Source organism: Acanthochromis polyacanthus, chromosome 1 (genome assembly GCF_021347895.1).
Source record: "Acanthochromis polyacanthus isolate Apoly-LR-REF ecotype Palm Island chromosome 1, KAUST_Apoly_ChrSc, whole genome shotgun sequence".
Lineage (NCBI taxonomy): Eukaryota > Metazoa > Chordata > Actinopteri > Pomacentridae > Acanthochromis > Acanthochromis polyacanthus.
Genome location: NC_067113.1, coordinates 23,746,827 through 23,763,680, shown reverse-complemented (window position 1 = coordinate 23,763,680; position 16,854 = coordinate 23,746,827). Strand labels below are relative to the sequence as shown.

General features: G+C 40.4%; 1 protein-coding gene across 2 annotated transcripts in view; it reads right to left on the bottom strand.

The window, feature by feature from the left end:
- The window catches only part of aqr (aquarius intron-binding spliceosomal factor), a 55,126-nt gene that overhangs the window by 11,842 nt on the left and 26,430 nt on the right, over positions 1-16,854 (bottom strand). For both annotated transcript variants that reach the window (XM_022214949.2, XM_051956521.1), the window contains exons 26-32: positions 14,586-14,721; positions 12,153-12,362; positions 9,852-9,989; positions 9,682-9,753; positions 8,600-8,787; positions 8,315-8,486; positions 3,652-3,822 (exon numbers count right to left, since the gene is read on the bottom strand). In XM_022214949.2, the coding sequence (XP_022070641.1) occupies positions 3,652-3,822; positions 8,315-8,486; positions 8,600-8,787; positions 9,682-9,753; positions 9,852-9,989; positions 12,153-12,362; positions 14,586-14,721 (1,087 nt within the window). The remainder of the gene's footprint in view (positions 1-3,651; positions 3,823-8,314; positions 8,487-8,599; positions 8,788-9,681; positions 9,754-9,851; positions 9,990-12,152; positions 12,363-14,585; positions 14,722-16,854) is intronic.

Sequence of the window (16,854 nt, the reverse complement as noted above, 5' to 3'; positions counted from 1 at the left end):
GTCAGAACGGGGAACAGACTTCGAGACAAAGCAACGAGGTATGGTTGCACAGCACAAAATACAGACATATCAACAGGGGACTGAGTAAACACTCCGACCCTGCAGGTGGTAGAACACACCATTACTTTAGACTCCAAAGAAATCCACTTCCTAACCGCATATTTTCAGATAAAATTGCCTCATTGGGACCCATTTTTTAAAATTCTTCAGTAGTGGCAAACAGGCTCAAGGCTGACTTGCAATTTTTTTTTTTTTTTACAAATACTAAGACACACTACCACATTTTTGATTTTGGTCTTTTCATGACCACAAAAAACAAACAGATTTAAATACAGAATGACTCATAACATAGAGAAGAGATATTGTGAATCATTGTGATAGAAACTGAATTTAGGCTTAATGTGGCTGCTTGTGTAGCGCTCTATTTCTCCTCGTTCACATTAACGTAAACCAGCCAGTGTGGAGGGCGATCCTGTCTTAGCATTGAGACCAGACTAGAAACAGCAAAAACATTCAACACCTCTAAACCAGTACCTTAATTATTGAAGGTACACTGATCCTCCATTACTGTGGTACAATGGCACTCTAAATAACTGCTGATGAACAATTTTCACTTTGCAACTTTCCTGGGATGCCAAAATAGTCCGACATTGTTACGCACGTGAAAAGCCTAAACAACAGAGACCGCAGAAAGGTGAGAGAATGTGGGTAGGGAAAAAGAAGGGAGACAGGCAAGCATAACCTGAGGCTAGCGAGTAAAAGCATTTAGCAGTACAAACGGAATAGGGATGGGAAACTGTGCCAGCGGGATGCTGACTTTACACGGTGTAAAGAAAGGAAAGAAAAGGGGAGCAGCAAGGCAAGGAGAGTTCAGGGGAATAATGTAGGCTAGATGAAGACAACCCAACGGTATCCTTTAGGGATGAACCGAACACAGGATTTACGCATTCCCTACTTCCTCACTCATTTAAAATGCTTCTTACAACACACACACCTCAGTGAGTTGGATTTACAGAGCTATGCAGTGGCTGGTATGTAGAAAGTGCCCTGCTCTATTTGGTCTTATGACCTGTAACAATCTTAACAGTCTCATGATTTAATGGTGCTGCACAATGAAGCTATGGTTACAAACTACTTTTTCTTTTTTTTTTTGCCTGTGACTCTTTAAAGTGAATCCTGGCTCTCCACCAGCCACTCCATCTTCCACTGAGCAGCAATCATCAAGATTCACTTCAATATTAATACTGCTGTATTATTACTGTGAGGAAAAACAAAAGGCACTGGAGACAATTTGCAGTTAAAATGTAAGAATTCTACAAGGAAACAGAAAAGGGTGCGTGCATTTGTGCTAATGGGAGGCAGAAACAGCAAAAACCTTCGGAGAATTGAGAGCTGTGAAGTTCTTAGTGCAACGGAGGATAAGAAGTTGGTGCACTGGCTGCAACCAATATCTGGAGGCGTGAAGAAAGTGTTCATGTGCATGTCTTGTATGTTCCTGCTAGGCTCGAATGAATCCGACACACATACATAAGAGGTGACAACACGCCATGAATTTCTTCTTCACAGGAGAGAAGAAACATGCCACCTTTAGGTGAAACTACACATTTAATTGGGTGTATTTTAATGCTAGAATGTACTCAAAATACAGTCATGGGAAATATTATTAGACCACCCTTGTTTTCTTGAATTTCTTGTTCATTTTAATGACTGGTACATTTGTTTGGAGAAACATAATCTTCTTCTTTTCCTTTCGGCTTTTCCCTTCAGGGGTCGCCACAGTGAATCAATTGCCTCCATCTAACCCTGTCTGCTGCATCCTCTTCTCTCACACCAACTACCTTCATGTCCTCTTTAACCACATCCATAAACCTCCTCTTTGGTCTTCCTCTAGGCCTCCTGCCTGGCAGTGGGAAACTCAGCATCCTTCTACCAATATATTCACTCTCTGTCCTCTGGACATGTCCGAACCATCTCAGTCTGGCCTCTCTGACTTTATCTCCAAAGCCTCTAACATGTGCTGTCCCTCTGATGTACTCATTCCTGATCCTATCCATCCTGGTCACTCCCAAAGAGAACCTCAGCATCTTCAGTTCTGCTACCTCCAGCTCTGCCTCTTGTCTTGGAGAAACATAATAATAACAACAAAAAATAGCTCATAAGAGTTTCATTTTAGAGCTGACATCTCATCATTTTCTTAATAGTAACCAAAATCACTTAAGTTCTTACATCAATAGCTATGTCACTGTACTGACAAAAACAGTGCTTTTAGGCATTCCATGTTTTCTTTTCTGTCTGTTTTAGTCACATGATACACACAGGAGTTAGTGGTTGATTGCATAACCATTGTTTCTGATGACTAGTCATATGTCTTGGCATGCTCTTCACAAGCTTCTGACATTGTTCTGCTGTCACAGCAGCTCATTGCTGTTGCACAAATTCAAACAAATTTGCTTTGTTTTTGGGCTTGTGGTTCTCCATTTTGTGTTGATTGCTTATTTTCCATAGGTTCTCAATTGGATTTAGATCTGGTGATTGAGCAGGCCAAGGCATGGTTCCGATGTTCTGGTTCTCCATCCAGGCTTCAGCTGACCTTGTCCTGTGGCAAGGGGCATTGTCTGGTTGGAAAATACAATCACTGGAGGCAGAAAAGAGTTTACCAGCTGATGGAAGAAGACCGTCATCAAGAGTAGCCCGTTACATGGCCTGGTTCATTCACCCTTCACAAAACTGCATTTGCCCTGTTCCACCCAAACTGAAACAACCTCAGATAGTCACTGATCCACCCCCAGTTTCCAACTGTCCCTGCCGAACAAGTCACATTTCTCGACAGTGCACACTAATTCTTAAGGTCTGACGATGATTCCTGACAGGTACGGATTAGTGCACGGTCATCTCGTGGGGTAGAAAGACACCTCCTGCTGTGACCAGCTAGCAATCTGGTAGCAACATGTTCGACTTGTTTTTTCTTGATGTAATGAACGGCTGTTTCAGAGATCTTCAGTATTTTCACTACCTGTCTCTCACGCATGTCAATTTCCAGCGGTGCCCACATGGCTGTCTTTGTGGCTTCACATAATTCTTTTGTTTTTGGCATTATGTGAGAGCTGACAACTTCTGAGTTGTGCTACTTCTTGAATGTAAGCAGAAACCACTCTCGGCCTTTGCATGTGCAGTGCTGCTTATGTCCATGAAATGGCCTCTTATATACCCCGGGAATAAGCTTAAGCATGTCAAATAGGACATAAAGTATCATGTAATCAGCTGCATTTTTGTCGTGTTCATTGTATTCTTCAGGTAATATTCCTTTAGGGGTACCAGGCATTACAATGAACAAGAAAATGAAAAAACAAAGGTGGTCTAAAATTTTTTCCATAACTGTATAATGCATGTAAAACCATGAAAGATATTTTTTGAGTGAGATCAAGAGCAAAAAGTACCTCAAATTTTACTGTACAAACAAATAACAGAACTGAAAATTCACAAGAGTGCTAATCACAGAATTTGAGTTGTACAACATGCAATAATACTATGTGGTTATTGCTACCATTGTTGCAACATGTTACTTACAAGGACTGGTGTTTATTAAAACAAATTACTGCAAGTGTCTGCGATAGTCAAGTGGGCATTATTACTTTTCAGAGTGGTGCTTACCTTGTTGGGCTGGCCAAAGAATGGATTTCCAGCACAGCGTTGGTTGATGACGTCTCTGATCAGGTGTTTTTGTCCGTTGTAGGTGGTGAGGATGCTGATGCGGTCTGCAGGGTAGCCCAGCAGACGCATGTACATGTAGAGAGCCACAGAGTACTCCGCCTCCGCCAGGTTCTTCACAGGGACAGAGAAAGAAAAGTAAGAGTAACATTATGTTATTCTAACTAAACATAATGAATATTACCCAGGTCCTGTAAGAAAGGACAAAACTGATGATGAGATTGTGTTTACATGACACACTGTATTTTATCTCGTTAAATCACCTCAGAATGAGTAGCAATACAATTTCGTTGCGAGTAGATCTGAATAAAACATTACTGACATTATTGAGGACAGGGGCTTGGCTGAAGTACTAAAATACAAAGGTCTCTCTTCTCATTGGTACATCTAAGGCTTCCTGCTCCATTTTAAATAATTCTCCCCTTATTCATGCTTGTACTATATACTGCTCTCACCTGTCAAAGGTTTAATTTTTCAGCCAGATAAAAGCTGAGTCGGTCATGCATGAGAAGTCTTCTAATTTTGGCTGGAATTAAATACCTCAGACAGAGCTCAACACCACCACCGCGAGCCAGAATGTCCCATGTCCCCTTGCAATAATTATTAATCTCTCATTTCCAATTCCAAGTCTCCAGGCCATAAGACTACATCAGAGTTTTGCTTTAACTGTAAGGAAATATAAAGGCCAAAACTGTGTTATTCATCAACTTTACAGTCAACAAATTCCTCAGCTAGTGCGTCCTGGCTCCAAGGCTACACTCTGCCCTTCAAATGTGACCGGAAAAAACAGAAAAGAAAAAAAGGCAACAGTATGCATTATTCATCCAGTTTCAATTAAATGTGGACTGCAGCCTCACATCTTTGATAATAATTTATGCAGCTTCATCAACAGTTCCTGCTCCAGCTGCACTGGAGTCAACACATCAAAAACAATGACAGCCTTTGTTGTTCTTCCCCCATTACCTGCCTCCAAATGGCACAAATTCATATATTTAATAATCACACCAAAGAAAATGTATTCAAGACAGGAAATAGTAGCTATGAGCTGCTGTATTTAAAGATTATCTGTAAAATCGTAATCATGTTTTAACATTTCTTGCTTGACAGGATGATTTACCTGCTCACAAGAGGGTAATTATAGGATGCATAGGAGACATTGGGGAGCCCAAAGCCTTCATTTTGGTTGTACATCTGAATATATTCAAAATACTAATTTGGTTGTTTTACAGTTTGGCTCCAGAGGAAAAATACAGCAAGAATCACAAACATGCATGTCTCACTCACACACGTCCAAAAATATCCAAGCAGACATTTGGTTGACATTTCCAGCTTTGCTACCTCATGTGCATGTTTAACATAAATAACAGCTAGTGCCCTAACACCTGAACAAAGTTGGTAACCATAACAACAAGGTCAGATCTAACCCACTGAAGTTTGAGCCAGTGGCCTGAGGCTATATCAGGACGAGGAGAGGATGGCAGGATGAAACAGGGGCAGAAGAGAGAGAGTTACACCATGTTGTAGTGTAGATACAAACACATTATACCTGTAGATAATAACAAGTATAAATCTAAATTCCCTCAAAGTAAAATCCAATGCCAGTGGCTCTTATACAATTTGAGGTTTAGCTTGTGAAGCAGAAAAGTCTAGTGTAACAAGTATAGTGGCTGAGAAAGACAGTTTTTAAACAACAGAAGACGTGGATTTAGATAAGAACCTTACTCTTCATGAGCCATTTGACAATCCTCAAGTGCCATCAGTTGTCTGAGCCTCAATATGGAAAGTGCTTTAGTAAATGAGGCAAAGAAGCAGGAACAGCCCTTCGCACTATGGATTGTCTGTGTGCACATACACACACACGTTTTGTGTATGATTTGTGCACAGTTCCTGTCTGATTGTGGCAGTGTTTGTTCAGCTGTGACATGCATTTAGCACTGGGATCATGCACTGGATACAATTGCTTCTTTAGTGTCAAATTTATCCTCTCTGGTTCCTGGCAAAGTGCATGTGTGTGCGTGTATATGCATTTGTGTGTCAAGCATATCGAGTGATACCGGCAATTTGCTTCAGGAACTTGAAAATGGCAAAACAGGCAAATGGAGTTGAGGTTCATGTGACCTGGAGCCTCGAGAAGCGCACATGATCTAGATTTGAGGACAATAAGAAGCTTCAGGGACGTGAGTGTGCACAGTGCTGAATGCAGCAGTAACATGTAAGAAGCAATGTGATGCTCATTGGGTATTCAGGGTACAAACTTAAACTTCCCTTTCATATTTAATCATGACACAAGACACCTTTTACCTGAAATCATGTACTGCTGGTTCTCTGATTATCACTAAACTCCACAGAGTTTCAGGAAATATTGCGTTTCCAGTGTAAGCTATCTTGCAGCTATTCCAGTTGTACATTCCTTGACAAATTAAAAATAACACGGTTTCCAAAATTCTCTAGTATTCTATTAAACAGTTAAATCTACCATAATATAATTTTGCTGTTATAGTCCACACTACATTTGGCCTCTTGAGCTGGTGTGGTGCCAAAGTAAACACCTCTATCAGCCTGGCCCCCCGCCCACACAAAGTCTTGGTGTCTCAGCAGTGTCATGATGAAACACAATCTGGCTCCTGGTTTGAAGGACAAACCCACTGGTCTGTGCTGGGCAGTCAGGGTTAGCTGCCGACTAAGCAGAGTGATGAATATATCATATGGACTGGTAGCTAAACCGTTAAAATTTAAAAATGTATGAACTACTGCACAACATCCAATTTAGAGGAAATGGAGGCAAGGGAGGAATACAGTTCTCTGCTCTGGTGGAATTAAGTGTGCATCTGTGCAAAGGAGAGTATAAATCCTGTTCGGAAGGTTCCACACATTGTGCAATATGAAACATTGCAGCTGTTCTAACATTGTTTTTATAGTGTCCAGCATAAATGAGCACACCTTCTGTGAACATATTTTGCTAAATCATGAAACCAACAATAGAAGGAAAGACAATAAAATGAGGATTTATTAAACTTATAATTAACACAGAAAATGTTAATTAAATTAAGTAAATAATTTTAGATTGTTTAAATCAAAGTAGGCAAAATTAGTTATATTTAACATAGTCTAATATTTAATGTCCACAACTGCTTTAAAGTGCTGCACTGGTCCTTTATAGCCTCGAGTGTACAGGTTCACAGCACATTGTCACATCTTTCCTGTTCCACTCTTGGAGGATGACCTCTGTGAATGCCCTGAGGTTTGTTGGGGAGTGCTGAGCAACTTTATTCTTCCAAGTTCCCCCCAGGTGGTTGATAGGGTTGAGGTCTGGTGACATACTTTGCCACTCCAACACTTTCACCATCCTCTTTGTGAAAAATGCAACAGAGGCCTATGAGGAATGTTTTCGTTCTTGATCGTGCTAAAAATGTGCTCGACGACCCAGGGTGTAGACAGAAGGCATCATCTTTTCTGGGGTTGATCTTTTTCTCAGGGCTGATACTAATGATTAGAAGCCAAGGACATTGTTACCAACATTTAGAACTGACATACATGAAATCTTAAATACATATAATAAAATACGAGACAGCAGGAAACTTGTTATTTATAACTAAACTACTTCACTATTAAGGACTACTATAGCCGAGTATGTACAATAACAACAGAAGGGACAACTCTACTGTGCTAACTGTTAGTCTCCTCTTCTCATTTGGCTATGTTTGCTATTCTTCTCTGTTCTCTTAATTTTTCACCTCGTTTACTGCCACTCAGACTCGTATCTTAAAAACTGTAACATGTGGCTGCTTCCTAACATAACCATGACCTTTAGCCATTAGCGTAGCCTTACCCACTATGAGGACAGCTAATTTTCTGATTTATGGCCATAGCTTGTGCTAGTTAAATTTTTTACAGGATGCATCTCTGCTAAAGAGATGTGTCAGGCTGACTTCATTGCTAATATTAATCTTAATTAGGCTTATTAGTTGTAATACCACATAGTTTTGGCATCATCACATCAAAAAGATTTATTTTAGTATCATCAGACCAGAACTAAACCTCAGAAAATCTCCACCTTTGTGAATGTGAGTCTTTGAAAATAAGCTCCCCGAGGCCATGGCTTCAGCAGTGGCTTCTTGTGTGGACAACAATTAGCATAACATTTCCGTAGAGTATGCATAAATACCATATAAAATTAAACTCTCAATCCAGTTTGCCTCTCTACAGCTTTTGCCAGGTCAGGTGTAGCTGTCTTGTGGTTTTGGTGAACTCCTTCCTTGGAATTTATTATGTTATTTTATGAGGGTGTAGCAGGTTCTGCTCTTTTATCATTTTGCTTAAAAAAAACAAACTTATTTTCCTTGACAATTATTTGTGCCCGGCACTGTACTTGTGCTACAGATAAGCTAAATACTGGTGTAGTGTACTAGATGTTCACACTATCTGCATGGACTTATGCTTAGCTAGCTGGGTATTTACAGTTGTGAGCATTCTTAACTTTTTTCATTTTTTTGTGCAAAGGGAGGTTTGAATGTATACCATTACTGATACGCAGATATATAGTAAATGCTACAATATTTGTACAAATACTGATTTAACTGTGTGCTGTGTGTGTTGTGCTACTGACCTGGTAAAAGTAAGGGTTGGGCTCAGATTCTCCCACCCCGTTGAAGTCCTCCACATTAATGAGCTGGAAGTCAAAGGTCAGGCCAGGGTTGGGCACCTGGAACTCAGGAAGTTGCTGGACATGAGGCAGGTTACCGAGGTGTTTGTAGCGCCAGTTGTACAGGTTACACAGGCTGTCAGACAAGGAGACAGAAACACATTAATTCACACTGTTGAGATAACACCTATCCGTTAAAATAAAGATTGTTAGAACTGACTGTAGCACTGTGTTCTGCCAATCACTCACCTTGCACGTGCACGCCCCTGTGCATCCAGGTCTATGGTGGGAACCCCTAGGCGCACAAATCGGGTGAAGAGAGACTGCTCCATGTTGGAGTACTTCTGGAAGGCCATGTTCTTAATGACTGGAGGTAGCTGATGGTGGTCTCCAATCATGATCCAACGTTTCAGCCTGCTGTAGCCATCCTCTGGGTTCTACAGGTCGGAAAAGATAGAAAGAATAAGTTCATAAGGTTAGAATACTTATTACAGATGTGTAGTATATTTGTGAAGTCTATGTTTAAAGTTAACTTAGCTGTCCTTTCAAAATCTATCACAATAAATGCACCTGTAACAGTATCTGTAGTAGTTTTATAAATCCACATCAGACATGTAACCATCTGTAATCCCAGTGCCTGATAACTATCTCATCTTGTCCAACTTCATTCTGTTTTGATTTGTTTAACGACAAGCCAATATGATACAGTGTATGTCAAATAGAATCTTGTGTGGAAAATAGGATTAAAATCCAGCAAGGAAGCATGACGGGCCACTACAGTGTTTTATTCATATCTACGTCATACTGCCAAATTTGACTAATTAGATGTGGTTTATTTGGAGCTTGACCTCACTCAAATTTAATATTCCAATCACTGTAAGTCTAGAGCTGATTTAATCACTGAAATCTCTGGTAAGGGTTGAATGGATGGATACTGAAAGGGAAGGGGAGGGCGAGGCACCTGGCAGAAGGCTCAGACTGTAACTCACTGTTGAAGAGAGATAAAGACAGGAGCTCTGGATAGCGCCTAATGATCTCATCTGTACACAGAAATTAAGACTATCTCGGATAATTAGGCGCAACCACCAAAGACAAACACCATTACTATGTATTGAGCCCATTAATAAGACCTAACAGGAAAAATCAGGTAGGAGAAGGCTAAGAGTACTGAGATAATGATTAAACTAGACTTGATGTGGGACCGTGCTCATTACTGGTAGTTTTCTGAAGCGGAATTTTTCAATCAACATTAACAGTCAAAATTTTCAACCTCATTCATAGATTAAATGTAAAAAGTTAAGGTAGTAGTATTTAGTCAGGAGAGGGTTTACTTGTAACAAAAGAGGGATGAAGGTCTCGATCTCCAGAATCTGTGCAGCTTCTTCCATCAGGATGTTGTCGTACTAATGAAAAGAATCAGCAATTTAATATAAATATTTACAACATCTGCAGTAAACACAATCAGGTTATCAAGTATTTGTGTTAAGTGAGAAAAGTCTACCTTAAATCCTAGCTCCACCAGGTCATGGCGTTTGAGTGCAGCATGTGTGCAGGTCATGGCAATGATTTTTGCTTCCTTCACCAGCAGATACTTGGAGCGGTCCAATCCGCTCCTCAGCAGCTCAAAGGCTCTGAACTCCTTCAGGATTGGACGAGGGAGAAGGTGAGGGTCAATAATTTAATCGATATGCACGGCAGTATTTTGTTTTAAAAGGCATTGTTGGGAATACAAATGGAAAAACATCATGAAGAATTAAGTGAAATATCCCTGGGATAGCTGTTAGTAATTCATGTATTTGTAATTTTGTTTGTTTTCAGCACACCAGTGTTGTGAGGGGAAGCTTGAAAGACAAGGCAAAATGATGAAACATGATGCATAACATGATTAAGATGCAGTAATAAAAAAGAAATAATAATACAAAAAAAACCATACTTCAGAATGTAGAAACAGAGGCTTTACATTATTAAAAACCTCGTGGCTTATTTTCAGACCAAACACCCTAACATCTTCAACTGACTGTTTTGTTGTTTTGTTGAAGTGCTACCCAGGAGACAAACCACAGCGCTGAACTTTAGCAATGTCATGTGACATTGTTACAACTTACAGTTCCCTGCTTTTTAATGAAAAGTATCAGCATAATCCCTTAGCTTTCTGCTCTCATTATGAGCGAGTCTCCTCTTTTCCCATGATGCAGTGATAACGAGACCAGCCAGCCGCAGGGCTCCTCTATCGAGGGTATACTGGGTGTAGTTTGTTGTTCAATAACTGCAGCTTGAGGAGCACTTTAGCACAGATTTTCTTACAGGGCCTGTACTGCAATGGGAAATGTGGGGACAGTTTTTTGCCCAAAACACAAATCAGTTCACTTCAGCACTTCAGAGTGCCGATATCATGGCACCACAAAAAAGAAGAATAAAAAAGCTGGGGGGGCAGCGCAGAGGGGGGAATATGGGAAAACAGGCATGCTATTTTCAGGTTGCCATACTAGCTGTGTGGGAGTAGGAAACAGGGGAGGGACGGAGGGAGGAAGAGAGAAGCAGACTCGGACAGGACTGGGGTATAAATATTTGATGTGTTACTATTTTGGCATTAATATTAAACCAATCAAAGCATGCAATATTAATGAGGTCTATTTTTAACCCCCATGGCTCCAGAGTGGTTGAAGTGTGAAATCAAGATGGTAGAGATTTACAGACACTGAGAAGAGAAGGTAGAGACAGGAAAAAAAATGTAGTAAAAAACGGTAAAGATATGGTGGGACTGCAGAGGAGTAAACAGGAGATGTCTATATAGGAACCCAAGAGGCACATTGTGTCTCTGCCTGTCTGTCTAGCAATAAATGGCAATAGGATATTCCTATGACAGCTTATTCAAAACTGCTTTAACATTTGAAAAGGTAGACAGATGAGCAAATTCAGCAGAACACTGCCTTTGCTATTCTGCACCACATACAGCAGTACCTCTTAATGGGTGTACAGATTTCACTGCAGCATGGGTGAGGCTGTGGGAGGAGGGAGAGGTGCTGTGATGCAGTGATACAGAGGCCAGCCAGATAAATCAAGGTCACCACACGTGTCGGGATATTACCTCAAGCCAATAACTTCTTTATTGCTTTTCAGAGACTTTCTTGGTGTTCCCATAAATCTGAAATGTTTTTGTTATCTACAGAAAGAATCGGCGGGGTGAGGAGGAATGATCTTCAGCTGTGAGTTTGTGAATGTATACAAGTGTGAAAAAGAGTAAGAGAGAAAAATAAATAGTGTCTGAATAAGCGCCTTGGTAATTTGGTTACATTATTTTTTGACAAGTTAACAAGCACATCTAGAGGCATAAAATACAAGTGCTGCTACGGCTGTTGTGAAACACCGGAACAACAATGAACTAAAGAAACTGAAGCAAAAAGACAGGTGATGACTAGAACTTAGAGAAGGCAAACACACCCACAAAGAAGCAATTAGTGTCCGACCAGTCACTGTTTATCTGGAGCAGTCCGTAAGCATGGTGGCCAGGAAGGCAGTGACTTGTGCACGAGAGATTGTGCAACACCTGCACACACAGCTAGCAAATAGTTTGAGAAAAAGGTCAAATAAAACTGCCATTTACCTCTAATTTGAGTTTGTGAATATGCGTGTACCTATACTGTCTGTTCTTTGCTGCTGTGTGCATTTTAATGCAAAACACACTGGCTTTAGATGTGCTCTAAGATTACCTTATTGCACTAAAGTAACCTCTTTACATCCCATTGGGTGTTGCTCAGCAGTGAGAAAACTAGTGCACTCTGTATGTGTGTGACCCTCTTACCTCCAGCTGAGTAAATATTTTCTTGATGTGGCGATAGCAGCCCTCCGCGATGTCCATGTCCTCCTCATACGACCGACCCTTGAACACGGGCTGGGGAGCATTGGAAAAGTACTTGTGGAAGGGGAAGTGTGCAGCAACAGCCTGCACATCTATTTTCTTGCCTTGTTTAGGCCTAACTTTGCTCATGTACTCCTCCCAGCGAGATATCACCTGTAGTGAGGAGGGACAACAGTTACTCAGCACCCCTCGATTCTGTGTTTTACTTGCACAAATTAGAGTTCCATGTGTTTTTGTGTCACCACACTAGTACAAACAGGGCTTCTAAGCAGAGGAAATAGTTCTGCATGGCCCTGTCCAGCCTAAACGGTTCATTCTCTATTTTTTCCATAATCATTTGACTATAGCGAAAAAAAAAACCCACATTATACAGAAATGAAACAAATGAGAACAGAAAGCCTCACTCCTATGGTGGTACCCCTGCTGAGCACCTAATAAACCAGCTTCAACCAAACAGCAGGGTAGCCTAGTTCTATAAATACCCCTGTGAAAAACAACTTTAAGGATAGCATTAATGAGTCTGCTAGAGGACTCAGCTTAATTGCATGTTAAGTATCTCTCTGTACGGACTATTAAGACCACCACGGAAACCTGAAGTGTGTGTACATATAAACTGTACAACAAAGCAGTCTGCCCGTGGTCAAGATTTCACCATGGCAACAAACTCTTGACAACATCTTCACATGTCACACAACCATATTGTCAGCCAGTTTTCAGAGCTGTAACAAACATGACTCAGCTAAAATATTGTATGGGTTGCCGGTCTCTGTGAAGCACTGAATTAAAATGGAACCACAGTGATTTATGACAGACTCCTGGCAAAGGGCAAGAATAGGCAACATCAATAGCATCAGACATACACTAGTGACATTAGAGCTCAAGTAATGAACATAGTATTCAAGCATTTTCTACAACACCTGATGCATCAGATAATTATCTGCTATAAGACATAGTCTGAAGTATGACCACAAGTAGACTATGCCGTTGCAACTTTACAGTTTTTATAAATGTCTCACATTATTGTTGTGCTGTGATATTTCAGTGATGCGGACACCTTTCAATACGATACATAAAAATGATTACTTGAGCTGCCACTAAATGACACCCCACACTTGTTTATGTTACTAATGTCTATTTTAGAACACTTCAAGTACAGCATTAGTCTTGCATAGACAGACCTATCTCCATAGCATTGTCAGTGCCAGAGAACAGTCTGGTTTGCTCCCATTAATATTATTCTGCTACAGAGGGGGAAAAGTTGAGGATTCTTTACACCAATTTAAATTAATTTGGGTGGCACTAAGCCCAGGACGCAGCAACAGTGCCCCTGTTATATAATATGAAGTGTACAGTTTGTTTTGGGATAACATACACTACCAGTCAAAAGTCTGGACACACTTTCTCATTCAATGCTTTTTATTTATTTGTATTATTTTCTACATTGTAGATTAATACTGAGGATGAACACTTTCTTGTTGACAACATAATTCCATAGTTGCTATTTTATAGTTTTGATGTCTTCAGTAATAATTTGCAGTGTAGAAAAAAAATAAAGAAAAACCAGTGAATGAGAAGGTGTGTCCAAACTTTTGACTGGCAGTGTACATGGAAAATGTAACTTTTTCCAAAATTTGAGGTGAGGAAACTTGCACTAATGCCCCTGCTAGACAGCAAAACGGCAAACATATGTAGATCTTTACAACCAGTCATCAAAGCAACCAAGCAGATCTATCTTATTGTGATTGAAATATTTGTTGAAAACGTGCCACTTTTAGTGCTGTGTTTCTAGCTCAGAGGTTGTTGCTTCCCGTAGTGAAGGGGATTTTAACAACGGTAACATGCAGATAGCAGAAGTGGAGGAGAATGCCACATGAAATATGCGGCCAATGGCAGGCTTATACCCACAATCTTCATCTGGTGAGTCAGACCACTGAGGCATGGGGATGCAAGCAATTATGTGTAGTGGCATTTCTCCTGCAGACTGAGGGGGCAGCAGTAATGAGGTAGCAGGAATAAACAGCAAGGGTTGTGAATGTTTCTAAATATCTGCAGTCTAGACAAAAAGAGCAGTGAGGCCGAGGAATGGAAACTTCAATAATGTCTGGACAGGACTGACATTACAAAAATCCATTCTAATTAATTCTGCAAAATATCTCCTGGATCCCCTTAACTCTCGCTCTCTGTCTGTAAATCAATATCGAAATCTTAACACAAATTTCAAAGAAGTTCAGATAATGAAGATTTCCCCTGAGAGAACATCTTGGCTTCTGAAAGGTTTTCTAAAAACTTGTACATAGCTAAAAAATTTTTCATCACATTTTGCATTTCCTTTCTCTGCATATCACATAAACACATGCACGGCTAGCCAATGTTTACCTGGTACAGGTAAAAGTGTCCAGCGGTCTCACAGGTGTAAGAAACATCTCCTGGGACATCCAAGCTCTCCTGTAACCTTCCCACCTCTCTGAGGAGCTCTAGTCTTCTGGCTAGGACATAGTTCACCCTGCCATATCTGCAGACAGAACAGTATAGTTAGCAAACGTGATAAACAGGTAGATACAATGATCTGCATAAACTGTATCCGAAGTAGTGACACAATGATAGACTAAATGTAATAAATGCAACATTTTGAAGACTGACACAAGCAATTTCTGCTCCCTGTACATACCTAAACTGAATGAGGAAGGATATCTGAGCTTTTAATGTGTGGAAATGAACTAACAATTTATTTCAACACAGACGCACCATTAGATTGTGGTTCGATTGATTTGAAAGCACACCGACTCTGATTTTACTCTGTAATGCATCATTAATCGTCTGATATTTGACATGATCAGATTGACTTCCGTCTGCTCCTATAATTCCTGTATCAACTTTACAGCAAAACAATGGGTGTCATGACTTACACCATTCTGTCTTACTACCCATGTTGGCTTACATGCCGATGAACCTACATGCTGGGGAACAACCCAAACATAAACCTCAGACAATTACCAATAGCATGGTTGTCTTGTTATCATTGACTTGATCGTGTGGAATTTTAGTTGTTTGGTTCTGGTCACCTGAGGAAATATAATGATTCACAGAGTATGTAAAATGCATTCTTAATATGACTCACTGTAAGGTTAACAGTATACTGGCTGCCCTTGGCTGTACATAAGATACTGTCTAATTTTCTATCAGACTCTCATTCTGCAGCTACACAATATTGCTACAAAAGCAATTATCAGATGGCAGTGAGAAGACACACAGAAAGACAGGAAGTAGGAGGAGTCACAGGGTAATACTAGAGGTGAGCACTATTTTTAGACCCTCTCCAAAGAGTCTCAGTCAGCAGATGACTCAAAGACAATCACACTGCTCTGCCTTTTTGGGCTGAATAAAATTAAATAAAAAGGAGTGACCTTGCTTTTCAGGCTGATACACCTGGAATGCACTCAGTCACTGTCGAAGTCTGAAAACCGAAAATAGGTACACAGGTGTGAGCAGCAGCCAGTATTAATCGACAAGACTATTACATTCTGTGTAAAATCTAACACGTAAAACTTGGAGAGGCTGAATTTCATTTCCACCTCAAACAAAAGCGGCATCATGATATGTTCTTGAAAATGTTTTTTTTTTAACTTCCAACCGAGGATACAAATATAGATCCACAACTACATATGGCCTCCGCTATTCTGCTACTGAAATCCACTTTCAAAATCTCATTAAAACACCACGAAATTCATCATGAAATGCAAGGAGGCATTGCAAATTGATGCTGTAGCTTCCTCTTTGTTAGGCATTCAGAGAGGAACTGCCGTCCATTTTTTATCTAGTATACAGTGTTAATTAAAACTCTCTGGCTCTCTCCACTCGCTGGTGTCAGTGGGGTGGAAGAAGTGTGGAGTCTGCATGTTGTTATGAGGCAGCCAGGCAGGCGGGAACACATTAAATGCTGCTAGCTAAAGCTCCTTCTTTCATGTCAGTATTGCTGCATAATTTAAGAAAGTAAGAGATGGCTTTCATGTGTAGAATCCGGTTTTTCATACAACAGTATTCATACTAAAGTCATGCACTCACACTGAGGAACAGTCATACAAAGGGCACAGCAAATGAGAGACATGTGCAGCCCCTCCTTTCCTCCTTTGGAAATGATGCTAAGAGCTATAGGGTGCAATTTGCTCAGTGCCAGGGTGGATAAGGTGGTAATTGACAATGCAGGCTATGAGGAAACTTTAAATAGTAACAGCATAAAACATTCATTAATATTCAGTGACACATAGCTATTAATATTCAAGAGCTGGCTAAAAAGCTTGGCTAGTAAAAAAGAAAAAAAAAAGATGGTTCTGACTGATTCAGTCAATAATGGTGTTAAACACAGCAGTCATGTAGAACTGTAAATGTTTTGGGTATCCTGAGATAATCTGTCTGTCCAAAGCCATCTGGGTGCTTAAAATGCACTGGCCCACACCTTCTCTTTTCTCATCTCACTATGTCTCAGTAGTAAGGACTGAGTCACTATCCTTCAAGGCATTACACACACACACCCGCACACCCGCGCACACACACACACAGAGGGGATAAGAGAGCTGGAAACTACTGGGGTGTCTTTAACAGTACTCTAGTGGTTTTCCTGTCTGAGGCCATCTATTCTGTGCTATGC